Source organism: Pleurodeles waltl, chromosome 2_2 (assembly GCF_031143425.1).
Source record: "Pleurodeles waltl isolate 20211129_DDA chromosome 2_2, aPleWal1.hap1.20221129, whole genome shotgun sequence".
Lineage (NCBI taxonomy): Eukaryota > Metazoa > Chordata > Amphibia > Caudata > Salamandridae > Pleurodeles > Pleurodeles waltl.
This window is the reverse complement of record NC_090439.1, coordinates 462395872-462410894: the sequence shown is the minus strand read 5'-3', so window position 1 is coordinate 462410894 and position 15023 is coordinate 462395872. Positions and strand designations below refer to the sequence as shown.

Below are 15023 nucleotides of genomic sequence, written 5' to 3'. Positions count from 1 at the left end.
GGCTGTGGCAGGGGATGTCCAGGATGAGTCTGGCCATGGTGTTCTGTATTCTCTGGAGTCGTGTTTGGAGTTTTTTGTTGATTTCAGCATAGAGTGCGTTGCCGTAGTCGAGTTTATGGTTGGTGAGTGCATGAGTGACTGTTCTTGCATCGATGGGGATCCACTTGAAAATCTTCTGGAACAGGTGGAGTGTGTGGAAGCACAAGGATGAGACAGCGTTGACTTGACGGGCCATAGAGAGTGGAGTCAAGAATGATGCTGAGGTTGCGTGAACAGTAGGTGGGAGATGGGGCAGTTCTGGGGGCAGTGGGCCATCAGGAGTCATCCCAGATGGTGGTAGTGGGGTCCAGGATGAGGATCTTTGTCTTATCTGAAATGAGCTTGAGGCAGCTATCTTTTATCCAGTCGGCGACTGCCTTCTTTCTGTTGTGAAAGTTGCTTTTGGCTGTTGATGGTTCGTAGGTAAGGGAGAGAATTAGCTGTGTGTCGTCGGCGTATGAGAATGTTGAGCCTGTGGTGTCTGATGATCTTGACGAGTGAGGTCATGTAGACATTGAAGAGGGTGGGACTCAGAGAGGAGCCCTGGAGTACTTTGCAGCTGGTTTCTGTCGGTTTTGAGGAGAAAGGTGGGAGCCTGACTTTCTGGGTTCGGCCAGTGAGGAAAGAGCGGATCCACTCCGGGGCTTTGCCGCAGATGCCAGCACTGTGTGGTCTGGTGCAGAAAGTAGTAAGAAAGACAGTGCTGAAAGCGGCGGAGAGGTCGAGGAGGATGAGGGCACCGCTTTCAGTGTGGTCCAATAGGGCACGGATGTCATACGTGGCTGCTAGGAGTGCGGTTTCAGTGCTGTGCTTGCTCCTGAATATGGATTGGGAGGGATCTAGAATGTGGTTTGTCTCAATGAAATAGGTGAACTGTGTGTTGATTGCTTTTTCGATTACCCTGGCTGGAAAACGGAGCAGTGAGACTGGGCTGTAGCTCTTCATCTCTGTTGGGTCTGAGCAGGGCTTCTTCAGTAGTGGGTTTATCTCCGCGTGTTTCCATTTGTCTGGGAAGGTGGCAGTCTTGATGGAGCTGTTGATGGTACAGCATAGTTCACGTGCAATGGTGGTGCCGGCTCGGTTGAAGATGTGGTGGGGGCAAGGGTCTGAGGATTCCCCAGAGTGGATGGTACGCATGTGCTCCAGGGTGAGACGGGTCCAGGGTCGTCAGGGGGTTGGGGTCCGCTGGGGATGTGCTGGTGTGCGGAGGTGGAGGGTCTTTGCTTGCGAATCCTTTGTTAATGTCCTGGATTTTTGGGTGGAAGAAGGTGGCGAAGTTGTCACAGAGGTCTTGGGAGAGGGGGTATGTCTGTGGTGTCCGTGCCGGGGTTTGCAAATTCTTTGACTATGGTGAAGAGTTTCTTGCTGTTGTTCGCAGTGGCGTTGTTGCCCTCCTGTATGGCTGATTTTCTGGCTGATCTGATAAGCCAGTGGTGCAATGTGACGGGTCTTTGAAGGCTTTGTGGTCTGTCTTGCTCTTACTGCTTCTCCACTTTCTCTCGAGATGTCTGCAGGCGTTCTTACATTTTTTTAGGTTGGGAGAGAACCAGATGGATCTCCTATGGTGTTGATTGCCGGCAGGTTTCCTTAAGGGGGCTAGTGTTGGCGTAGCTAGAGATCCATTGATGGAGGTTGTGGGCATTGGTATTGGTGTCTGGTTAATACTTTGATTGTGTGAACTCTGCAGTTTGAGGCACAATGCCAACTCTGAAACAGACACAGAAGGTGGGTGCCCAAGCACAGAATACCAGAAGACCAAAAAAAAAAAAAACAGAAGGAAACAGGACTTCTAGAGATCATGCAGATTGGGTCAGTGTAAAAAACCACTAAATAAAGAAGTACAACAAAAAAAAAAAAAGTTTAATACGTCCAATTAAGTCATTTTGTCTTATAACAACCCCAGCTTTCGATAAAAGTAAAAGCCACAAAATAATTTTATTAAACAATGCTCAGAATTTTTTTTACACAAAGGCATGTGTTCACTTTCATGATGACTGACATATCTATCACAGGAAAACCACATCAGTATTGCGCCCTTACACTTCAGGTACATGAAGTTTATAAACACAGATAATTGCACGTGACTGCAGGAACAATTTGGGAGGCTTCCTGGACTCTCCATCCCCCAGTAACCTCCACCTCCTACTCAATGGCCTCTAAACAAGCGTCAATGGTTCCACACTTTTTCCCATTTCTTTACAAATCCTGGCTTTTGTATGCAGCCTGCTCAGCTATGAGGCACCAATCAAGGTCTACTTCCCAATCTGCTACTCGAGGCGGGCGATCCGCACCTTATCAGAACCATAGTTTCTGATATCGAGTCCAAGTGGCTTCCTCTGTTACTTTTAGTATAAGACACCTGGCATCCAGGGGGACCTCAGTCTCAGTTACCTGGGTCATTATGCGAAACACCGCCCTTCAGTATCTCTGAATCTTGGGGCATTCCCAGAGTAAGTAGAAGACTGTACTCTTAGGCCCACAGTCCGAGACACAGCGCTGAACTAGCTCTCCCAATTTTATGTAGTAGTACTGTGGTGTAGTAAAACCTATGTAGTATGGGGAGCTGAATCAAACGAGAATGGGATTGGATCGCTATCTTCCGGGGACTTTGCAGGGCTTCCGCCCAATCTTCCTCGTCAAGAGAGTCTAGATTGCCCAGCACCATTCCATATCAATATTCTAATCTTGTGATCCATTTTGCTAGAAAAAAAGTCAGGGGGATTTTGAAGGGCGTGTTCTGTAGAATATATAGGAGGCATGGAAGTGTCATCGTTTTGAATAATGCTGTTCTTCCCATTAGTGTCAATGGTAGGTGTCGCCAATGTTCCACATCAGCCCACAGTCTGTCTAATTGGGGAAGCAATGTGTAGAAAAACTTGTGGGTTCAGAGTGATATACACCCTGAGGTATTGGAATCCATCTAGGACAATCACTGCCGCACATCTGGGGGGGCAGCACGAGGGCATCTCCACTCAGAGGAAAAATCAGGGACTTCATCCAGTTAATACAGTAACCTGAGTGGTCCCCGAATATATGAAAGATGTGGAGAATTCGGTCTATGGACAGGGTAGGTCGAGTAACGAATAGCAGAACATTGTCCACATACAGGGAGTCCTCTAGGCCTTGTATGCTCTCTCTTGGCGGACCCTGGCTGTAAGCGGCTCCAGCGCCAGCACAACAATCATTGGGGAGAGGGGACAGCCATGTATGAGTCCCCCTTTTCAGGGCAAGTACTTGGGACTCCACACCATTGACTTTCACCCGCACCATACGGTCTTGATAAAGAAGTCTAACCCACCCACAAAATTTAGGGCCAAATCCCATCCTCGGTAGGGTCACAAATATATTATTTTAGTTGATGCTGTCAAAGGCCATCTGTGCGTCGAGGGCCATAAGTGCTCTTGAGTAGGATGGTTAGGCTCAACCAAGTGTAGTACCCCATAAGCCGTAAGCTGAGCCTCGTGCTTCTGTGCAGCATGAAACCCTACTGGTCTGGGTGGACCAGTGAGGTTATGACCTTATGTATCAAAAAAAACAACACAGGAGGGGCAAGAAAAATGGGATATTCGGAGAATAACTCCTGGTCCCGTGTGTAAGGTTCCCAATAGATAAGAAATCAAAAAAGGTTACACACGGTTCCACCTAATGCTAAAGGGTTTCTTTCAAGGAAATAGTTCAGCGAGTCATTGAAAGGCGAACTTTATCGAAGCAAAAGCCCTCACTCACCATCCGGTGACATGCTTCATCATAGGGCCAGCTCCTCGTCAGGCCGGCACTGCAATGCCTGACGGGCCCCACAGGGGGGCTCTTTGCCGGAGATCTTTTTTAGAAAACTCGTTTCTGGCCGGTTGAGAAAAGGAATAAAGTGAAGGATTGGTAAATAGGAAAAAAAAATAAAAAAAAATATCTAGAGGTAGAATCTAATAATTTTAATGCTCATGACTCAACCTCTGACAAGATTAAAATCAAATAAAGTTGGGAATTGGTGGAGTAATGACCACAATTACCATGAAAGCCAGGTAGGTATAAACCTCAAAAGACAGAGTGCACAGGATCCCCTGTGTCACTCTATATGATTGGTCAACATGTTTCTCGCTTGTTATCAAGGAATTACCTTATGCGATTCGTCAGGACCCAATAATATACCTAATCCTTTGAATTGCGAAGTTTATCACATATAAAAGTCAAAAACCCTCCAAAAATTAATGGTAGGGCCACATCGGGAAAGTCCAGGCTAGAAAAGTCAATTCTGATCTTATGCGATTCGTCAGGACCCAATAATATACCTAATCCTTTGAATTGCGAAGTTTATCACATATAAAAGTCAAAAACCCTCCAAAAATTAATGGTAGGGCCACATCGGGGAAGTCCAGGCTAGAAAAGTCAATTCTGATTTTCAGTATGTATGGGCATTGCCAGTAAACCTGCGTCTGGATCTGCAACCCGGGATTATTTTATATGTGATAAACTTCGCAATTCAAAGGATTAGGTATATTATTGGGTCCTGACGAATCGCATAAGGTAATTCCTTGATAACAAGCGAGAAACATGTTGACCAATCATATAGAGTGACACAGGGGATCCTGTGCACTCTGTCTTTTGAGGTTTATACCTACCTGGCTGTCATGGTAATTGTGGTCATTACTCCACCAATTCCCAACTTTATTTGATTTTAATCTTGTCAGAGGTTGAGTCATGAGCATTAAAATTATTAGATTCTACCTCTAGATATTTTTTAAATTTTTTTTTCCTATTTACCAATCCTTCACTTTATTCCTTTTCTCAACCGGCCAGAAACGAGTTTTCTAAAAAAGATCTCCGGCAAAGAGCCCCCCTGTGGGGCCCGTCAGGCATTGCAGTGCCGGCCTGACGAGGAGCTGGCCCTATGATGAAGCATGTCACCGGATGGTGAGTGAGGGCTTTTGCTTCGATAAAGTTCGCCTTTCAATGACTCGCTGAACTATTTCCTTGAAAGAAACCCTTTAGCATTAGGTGGAACCGTGTGTAACCTTTTTTGATTTCTTATGACCTTATGTAATCTTGTTGCCAGGGCCTTTGCCAAGACTTTTGCTTCAACATTTAGTAATGATATAGTTCTGTAAGATCCACACTCATTGAGAAGTTTGCCCTACTTTGTAATTAACATGATTGTTGCCGTTTTCTGGTCCAGCGGGAGTCCTCCCTCTGTCAGAGCAGCTTGGAACATTGCCAGCATACTTTTTGCAAACTTGTCCGCCATGCCTTTCTATAGCTCTATCAGTAGGCCATTGGGACCCGCCGCCTTCCCAGACTACAGGCCACGATTGGCAGCGACCAATTCAGCAGCGGTTAAGTCATCTTTGAGTCCGTTGCGATCGTTGTCCCCTAGCGTTGAGATGTGTATAGCTGCTCATAATATGTAGCAAATGTCTCTGCTATTTCTGTTGTAACAGCCCCAACTCTGATCAGCAAACCCCGAGTTGACTTAATTCAACATCAAGTATTTGCTGTAAACAAGAGACATTTCTTAATAGAAGCAATATTAGGAACACCCACGGGACTGCCGCAAACTATGGCTTTACTTGACAGGGTAGCTACTGGGTGCTTCACTGCCCAGGCATTACACTCCAAGATCAGTATACCCATACAAAGCAAAGAAAGACTGATGCTATTAAAGACATAGCTGGAACTTCGTTAACACCTGGTGCTATACTATGGAAGACCCATGAAGTGATTGTGGAAACTGAAGTGGGTAATATATAATCTCTCATTTTCAATCTGATTGATGGTTCTGCATTTACCAGGATATTGAGCACGACCAGGATGCATTTCCATGCTCCTCAAATTGATTAGAAGAATGTGACAATTTCCTTCTCATGTGAACCTCTTTTTTTACTCATCTTGATCTCCAGGACACACATCTATTAAGGGGTTTTGCCATATCTAAGCAGAGACTGCAATACTGGAACTCTTGAAATTATATGTCAATCTCTTTAGACAAACAGGAGATGGTAAACTGCCTTCCTATCTGAGATATAAATGTACAGTTCATTTAATCCCTGGGGCCAAGGCTCCTCACTGCTCGATACACCCATTCTTGGTAAAGGATGGCCAAGAACTGAAAGATTACCTGGAAGATTATGTCAAGAAGAAGGTTATAAGACACTGAACCTTTTCGACTTGGGCTCCTACCTGTTTCATCTCCATACATGATGCAACCTACAGAACTTTTAGCAACTAAGGGACATTTAATCAGGTCAATTCATATAGGTGGGCTACTGGGAGTGAAAACCCCAACCAGACCATCCTACTTCCTACAAAACTGAGCCCCTGCAAAAGGTATGTCTAGCATACGTATGCTTTGTGCGGGGAAGAGAACAAGAAGGGGTCTTAAAATTTCTGAAAGAAACATTTGCATCTGCTCCCATTCTCAGACAGATCAGACACTTCACAGTGGAAGCTGATGCTTCAGCATTTGCGACTGGATCCATCTTTCACAGAGATACACCCACACACAGATGAACTACATCCAACAGCCTACTACTTAAGAACACCAACAGGCAGCAAGACTTTTCCATCCAGGATCTTGAACAACTTTCCTGCATCTATGAGAACTGTCCCAATGCTGCGCTAATTTAGGAAAGAGTTGAAGACTCGACTCTTCAAAGAGCACTTCATAACAATGAATTAACCGTCCACAACACAGTTATGTCTTCTATCACTTGTTAACTGTGTTCTTGTCTTTGACACTGTACATCATTCCGCTGCCTTTTAAGGGATTGAGAACTCTTGAGTATTAAAGAAGATTTTATCTAATGGAAGCACTAACTGGAGAGGGCAGTGTGCAAAGTGATTATTTGGACAAATCCTAAGAACCCTGGAATTTTAAAATCTTTGTAATATTCAAATGCATGGCATGCCAGATTGACATTATATTTCTGTTGTTTTTCCTATAAAATCACCTGCTGATCTGGAAAAAGACATATAAAAGCTGATACTCTATTCTGAAATTCAGAGGGAGAAGAATGTTACATCCTCAGCAAAGAAAGCTTCAGCAAAGTCTGTGCATTCCGGGAGAAGATTTACAACAGCGACTCCTCTCCCCGTTTTATGACTCTTACTACTGATCACCTAGGCCTTCTAAATACAAAATAACCGGTTGTAAATGGGCCACAGTTTAAACCAGATTAACCACATGGACAGAACCTTCGGTGTTTGTGGCTTATGGAGAACTCAAGTTTGATAGATAGATAGATAGATAGATAGATAGATAGATAGATAGATAGATAGATAGATAGATAGATAGATAGATAGATAGATAGATAGATGCCACCCTAAGTCCCCGAATCTGTAAAGAACAGTAGCTCATGCGATGGAAGGGGTATATTTCACAAAGACTGTGGGAACAAGTCTGCACCACCATGCATCACCGCAAGACTGCTGAAGGAGTTTCATTGAAGATATCGCAGCAAGCCTTTCAGAGCTCCCCTTTTTTGGGGTCTGGGGGATATTGACAGTTGGGATGGGGGAGTGAGCTGAACGGATTCACTCTCTTTCACAACAGAACCCACGACTTCTGATTACATGTATAGGAAGTGAGTTACCTATAACATCAAAGTACACTTTTCCTAATTGGAGAGTCCCGCTAGGACTTCACTGTGAAATACAGGTCAAACTAGGCACTGCTATAGTTAGAAGCAAGGGCCTTCACACACAAAACTGGGTGTCACGCATCATCCAGTTTATAACTATACATTGATATCATTTTTATCTTTGAGTTTTTCTGTACATTTTAGTTTTGCAGCAGTCCTACGGCCCACACTACCCAAGGGGCTATGTCCTTAAACAAGGAGGATAAGACAACATTGTTCATCTTTGTGTGATAATATAAACCCTGTGACGAGGTTCAGCATGAGTTTCCTATGGCGGGAACTTTACATGATTTCACCAGGTGTATGCATTCAACCACTATGTGACCACACAGTTTGATGTCTGTATTTACACATGCTGGATACAATCTACAACTTTTCTTTCCAGGTTAACCTAAAATTAGGGTACATAGGCTTATATGTAAGTCCCCGCTATTTATCATTTTTATACATTACAGCCACACTCACAGTCTTTTGTAGTTAGGACCAGGTTGACATTCTCTGTCCTGTTGAAATCCCACTTGATCCTTTTTTTACTTTTACAGGCGTGAAACATATTGATTTATACATAGGGATAAGGGTAGTTCCCTTTATCTCTCACTACTTTCTTTTCATTGCGGCGAGTGCAGGGACATCATCCCCCACGGCACTCTCACTTTTGTTTTTAGCCTTGACATAGACCCTTTGGTTACTCAATAAACACATATGTTTGAGGGTCTATAGCCGATTTTAACTCACCTTCCAGCCCTACACACTCCTCTTCACTTGCAGGGCCAATCCACTCCTGCACTCAACAAACAGCAGTGACCGAAAAAGATCTCTGGCAAAGAGCTCCCATGCAGGCCGGTCCAACATTGCAGCTCCGGTCCCACAATGAGCAGGCCTGAGGATGAAGCATGACACTCAGTTGGGTGTGTGAGGGCCCTTGCTTTTAACTATAGCAGTGCCTAGTTTGACCTGTATTTCACAGTGAAGTCCTAGCGGAAAACCCAGCAAACAAAGGTCCAGAAGGAGTTAGTGCGAGAAAGGTTCAGGACTATAAAGACAAAATCAGAATTGGCCAGCAAGTTTCTTGTGTTGCAAGTTTGCCACTTGATGTAATAGTTTGCACTCACAATTACTCCCTCACATTGGTTTTCCCTTTAGTGCTGAAGTGTTCCACACTCCTCCTGTGTTTTAAGAGGAAAAAACCAGAATTAATGGCACACAAATCAACACTTAAAACTTTGTGGAGATTTGGAGGAGGTACACTGACATTGAAAAAACAACAGAAAAATGATGGATGTACAAATGAGGAAATAATCCCAAAAAGGGTTAGGGAGATTAGACAAGCATAACGGGTAAGAGGTAAGAATATAAAATAGAGTAGGTAAAGTCAGGATAGAAATAAGAAATGGAAATCTAAACACTAGAGATGAGCACCGTAGAGGAGAAAAACTCAAGTGGTTATAGTGGAAATTTCCCTATTACTGCATCCATGGTGAAACATTTCTGATGACATCAGTGATTTTATAATGGGGTCTCTGACAGCATGCCTGCCTCTGCAGATTGTGAAGTGCGCTACAATGAAACAATGTGTTCAAATATAGGTTAAGTTTAAAACCAGGTTGAGAAACAATACTTTGGCATGACACGCACCACTGATATAGTAGTATTTGCACTGCCCTCACTTGCATAGTAAATCTCTGTGTACCTTCGGCGCTCATATCCTTGGAGGCCCTTCATTGCCGCACACAGCAGGAAAAATTAGAGGGAACAATAATCCTAACTATCCATCATACTTCCGTGTCTGTAAAGTTTATACTCCACCTCTAGTCAAGACAATTATAGATCTGTACTAGAATCTACTCGCCCTCTCTTCCCTTCAAAAAGTGTCCTCCATTTACCTTTCCAACCTGTATCGTAGGTTCAGCTTGGGCTTGCCCTTAAAGACCTGCTGTGCAACTCCTCCCCCCCCCACCCTTGACTCCCCACTGCTTCAGTAACACACCCACACAGTGCATTTCCTACTCTCATCTGTTCTTGCATCACGTTTTAGGAGTTGAAGGAGCAACATATATTAGAAAGTTGTTTTTTACAAGATATCAAAAGGAAGATGATGGAATGAGACCTTGACAAATATGTGCGTAGGTTACAAAAACACTATTCTAAAGTATAATTTATGGAAAGGTTTGTGTGGCTGCTGGCTTTTAGCTTTTGACATGGGTCATTCAAACCACCTTTCCTGCCTCTCAAACCACAGGCTTGCAAAAGAGGACTGAACTGCACTTGGCTAACTGGAAAAAGGACAAAAGCCCTTTGATGAAGAAAAAGACAAGTTACCCATCTGTAACCTACGTTTTTGTAATGCACAAAAGCTCGCTACAGTTACAGTCACTTCACTATCATAAATCACCTGACTTAATCCCCTCTAACCACACTGGACCGAATTAAAATATTTTGCTTATACTTACACTTGTAACACTCCTGTCATACCCCAGAACTCAGAAGTAATACAGACATACTGCTGGTTTACTGATGAAATACAAAAGTAAGAAGTCCCATTATCTGGAAGTGTCCGCATTATATCAACAAAAACAACAAACGAAGCAAAATCAACTCAGTTTCACAAAAGCATTGAGTGAAGGCCATCAAGGAGTTTGTCATATCTGATAAATTCACTCATTGTAAACAAGACAATACATAAAACAACTACAGCTTGGAAACGTGTAAGCTCACAAAGTTTCATACCTAGACTCTCTTTGTGTATTTCAAGCAAGAATCCATCATGGAAGTCTGGCTCACAGGCACATGGGACAGGCTTTGATCGGAAACGCTGATTTCGAAAATGCAAACACAGTGTGAAGCTGGAGCTAACTTGGCCAGGTAAAGGTTGTGGCTCTTGAAGGTGTTCTAGGAAGGCTTTTCCACCCAAGACTTGAAGGTACAAATATCTTCTCGTTGGGTCGATATTTGCTGGAAAAGTTTAAAACAACAGCTAAAATCAGTATTCATTTTTAAACAGATATTTTGAGAGAACTTCATCTGACACACTCCAAATGCAAAACATAATCTGGTAAATGCCACAAAGTAACTGTTCGCTCCAAAAATAGCAGCAATGCATTCAACAATTCCATGGGTAAATATGATTAAGTGTTTGCACCAGCAATTATAACGAAATGCTTTTTAAAACTTTTGCCATCTTGCCCAGCATAATCCATTGAGGTGAGAGTATCGCAAGGGTGCACATGCCAAGAATTTACAATGCAGGACATTGTACCATTCTACTATCAACATATCACTAGCAGATTACAATCAATCAGCAGATACCTAAATACCTAGTTTTCTGTTTTGAACCAATGGTAAGGTTCTCTGAAGACCACCTTGCGTACTCAGTAAAAAATTTTTACAAAAAATCATATCACCTTATAACATGGAACACACTGAGACACCAGTACGTTTGACGTGTGACTCTAACTTGTAAATTTCCTATTGTTGATAATATTTCTTTATATCAATTGATGTACTCTTTAGATACCTTTCCATTTGTATACTGTATTTAAAAATAAAAACGCCATGCAGAGCAATACAGGCAAAGTCATGAGAAAGAGATAATGCTGATCAATTCAGAATTGCATTTCGGTTTAAATTAAAATCATTTGCAGTAATGCAGGCTCATAAGCGTACTTAAAGTTATACATTCTGTAAATTCTTGCTCTGGGGAGTCTAGTATTTCAGCACTGCTCCGATCAGTGCCCTGCACAAACATGGATCAAACTCAACTGCAAAGAAATGTTTGGTTTGGAGAAGGAAGAAATTCTGGGCGCCCCTTTCAAAACTCTACTCACCATTTTTGAGCCCCTTCATCTCCTCAGCCAACATCTATTAAAATTGCTGGTTTTATTTGAGCAGATGAGGGACGGCCTAAATGGTTGAAACCACCACATACTGTCCAGTACTGCGGCTGCCTTCTACTGGCTAGATGTGCGTGAGGTGCCCAACATCCCAAAATATTCCAGATGGTGATTGACAGTGTTAGTGGCCGCTGAGTCCCTGGAGTTATTTTCTGGACACACAAAACTGCACAAGCGTGGCAACTAAACGAAAAGGTGGCTTTACAGAGCTGATGATGCCAACACTGGTTCACTGGAAAATATAATGTAGCCAAGTTTGGAGCTCAAATGTGCATCCTGGCTCGGATGATACAGATTCTGAGACATATGTACTCTGTCAGAAGTATTACTACAACTTGGACCCAGACAATAGCATATTTGGAGGAAAAGGAGATGTTGACTGTATTCATCCTGGTGAGGGAATGTAGTGGTTGTCTCATCCAAACCAGCAACAGGGTTGAAATAAGTTTAGCTATATTTCAAGACTTCTGGTACTATAGGATACCAAACATTACACACAATAGATGCTGTGTTATTCCTTTCCAAATAGATCATGTTGTAAGAAGCAGCAACAAGTCTGTGGAGGCCGTTAAATAAATCACCGCTCTGGAATACTAATAGCCTCTTGTACCTCTTTCAGCAGGGTTTTAGGTCCAGCAGTTTTATATTACTGGTGCAATGATACTAGTCTAGTCATTCCTTCCATAACCCTTGCACGATCTTCTGCTTTATGGGGAGTTGAGTAAGAGGCACTATCTCTGGCAAGCAGGTGAAGCACTCTGATATGCATCAGGAATCTGAGTCCCATGGTTGACAAGGAGTTGGCTATAGCTTGGAATATGTGGGATATGCTAGGATAGGCTGCATGAGTGGTATAAAGTTGATCTATAAGGTGTAAATCTCAGAGCAAAGGAAGGAGTAGGGTACAGAGTGTCAGAACTGGCGCAGTTGTCCAGGTAAGTGCTTGCCATCTTTGGGGGTGAACCGTAGTACATGCCAAATACACGAAGGGGTTTCAGTCAAGCATTCCACCAGGGTATTTATTATGTGGAGCCCACCCAGTTGTGACTGCCAAATTCAGTGGAGGCACCTTTAAACAAAGGAAGACATAAATGGAGGTCACTTAAGTGTCACAGTGACTAAATCTAATGGAGGCCCTCTTAAGCCACAGGCAGCATTATATGAATCCTACCAGGATCGATGGAGCACGGATCCTATTGAAGGATGCACATTCAAGCTGCTGGGGAATACTGTGTGGATTTCATCCATGAGCAACAGAGGACCAACCCTGCTGGAGGTGCGGTTAAGCTGGAAGAATACTGTATGGAATTCAACCAAGAGCGTAAGAGGATCAACATCAGTAGAGACACTCTTAAACTACCTGGCGTACTAAATGTGTAGTTTTGTATCTCATTGTTTGTTGCTTAGCACTTTAAGAGGTCCAAAGTGCTAGCTTGTGGAAGAGTAAGTATCTACTGCATTTGAAATGCATTGTTACGTGGGTTGTGGCTCTGGTATTGATTAACTGGAGGTATATCTTTGTATCATGTGTGAGAATTGGAGATGTATTCTAACTGTATTGTAGAAGTGTTGCATGAGGAATGTACCGAAGAAGTGTAAGAGATAGAACTGAACATTGCAAATAAAGTTCACTATTTCTTGTAGGTTGCATTCAGTCAGTTTTATGTTTTGGGTGAATGCAAATTCTTCTAACCCTTCATAATTCCAGGTGACTGCTGATTATTCCTGTTTTCTCTAGGAGCTTGCTCCAGAAATCATAAGTTTATGTTGCTCCAGGTTTGGGAGGCATCTGATATGGAAAGGTCTCAGAAAAATGTGTAGTCTTTTTACCAGCACAGCCAAGCCTTTGACAACTTCATTTCTTATTAGGGTCCTAAAGATCTGGGTGGCCAGAATAATGTATAAGCTAGGTCAGCTTTTCGTCGTAGCTAAAGACACAGTTTAGGAGCTTTCTCAGTATAGGGGAACTCACTTTCAAAGCCAAGAATGTGGTACTCAGCCAGCTAAGTGAGGCTATAGCATTGGATGGAGTCCATAAGTTTGAGACTTGGACCTGAAGAGCTAGGTAAAACATCATACTGATGTACTTTCCAGCCCATATTTGTAATTCACTGTCAGGTTTTGGTCACTAGAATATCTGATACAGTTCTCACAACCCTTACCTGATTTTTAGGTCTGGCTTAACAGTGCAGCTATCTTAAAGATCTACTGTTAAAGTTAGTTTAAAATATACACAGACTTGATGGGGGTGTGACCACAAGATGGTGGATAACATGTAAAACCAAAGTGCTCCGAATAGCCTGAGAGCAATCAAAACATTTTTCTGACCCTGGTCATCCACTGAAAAAATGGCACCCTTACATTTATGAGCATAAAAAATAATCCAGACAGTGAGTTGGTTCCGAGGACTGAGATCAACATCAATGAGCATGAATGGAGAAAAGAAGCAAATGAAATCATAACATGGCAGTCACATGAACATAGACCAGCAAGAAGTGAAGGAATCCAAGGCCCACACAGTGCCCACCAGAGCAGTGGCAGCAGCTATAGACAACGACCGAAGTTGCCATGCAGAAACAGAAGCTCCGTAATCACAGTGAGCAGTGGAACCTTGGAATGTCAGAAGTACCATGCATATTGGCCTATCACAATGGACACACAGTGGCACACCACACAAACAAGGGCAAGCCCTTGGGGAGCAAATAGAATAAGCACTAGACACATCAGACATCAGAACCTTGAAAGGCCGGAGATTACATGAAAGATGCCTGCTGAGGGGCATGCCTTTTCCATAGAACAACTTCCAGTCCCCAGGTCTGAGGCAGTGAGGAGCTTGCTGTCAACAATCCACATCCACACGGAGCCCCAAAGCAAAATCAATCCAACACAAAGTTGAATGCAACTCAGTGTGTACATTTAAAGGAGTAGCACAACACAGTACGACAAATTTTGAACTGAAAGAATCGAAGTTGGGCCTCTTACTGAGGGAAGTAGCTGACTGTTCTCACATTTTGACTCAATGGTGCTACCGCTAAATAGTAGTCCTAATGAAGAAGCCCTTAGAAGCTATAGCAGACAGCAGCAAAACAAGATACGATTAATTGAAGGAAGGGGGCAGATGAGAAACGGGAGTAACAGATGAGAATGTCACTGAAAGACTACAGTCAGAGGCTCAATCGACGTTCTTCCACATCAAACCTGAAAAGAAAGCTCAACAAATCCCCTACCTGCTTTACTGAGCAGCTCTTAAAGCATTTGTTTTTATATGAAATGTATAACTAACCCTACACTTTGGTGTCCATTCAAACAGAAAACATCTTTCATCTTTAACTAAACCCTACAACTAACCCAAAGGCTTGATATAAGGACACATTGGAATTTAAGGGAGAGCAACAAAGTGGACATTAAACTTAAGCTTCAAAACGATGAAAGGATAAATCGTACAGTACAGCACAAGCCAACA

The 15023-nt window shown here is 43.0% G+C and overlaps 1 protein-coding gene across 2 annotated transcripts in view; it reads right to left on the bottom strand.

Moving 5' to 3' along the window:
- Positions 1 to 15023, bottom strand: part of CEP76 (centrosomal protein 76) — a 197966-nt gene that overhangs the window by 127964 nt on the left and 54979 nt on the right. Inside the window, exon 4 of one of the 2 annotated variants that reach the window (XM_069219933.1) lies at positions 10398 to 10622. The exons of the other annotated variant lie outside the window; for it this stretch is intronic. Within the exon in view, the coding sequence (XP_069076034.1) occupies positions 10398 to 10622 (225 nt within the window). The remainder of the gene's footprint in view (positions 1 to 10397; positions 10623 to 15023) is intronic. 2 annotated transcript variants of the gene reach the window in all.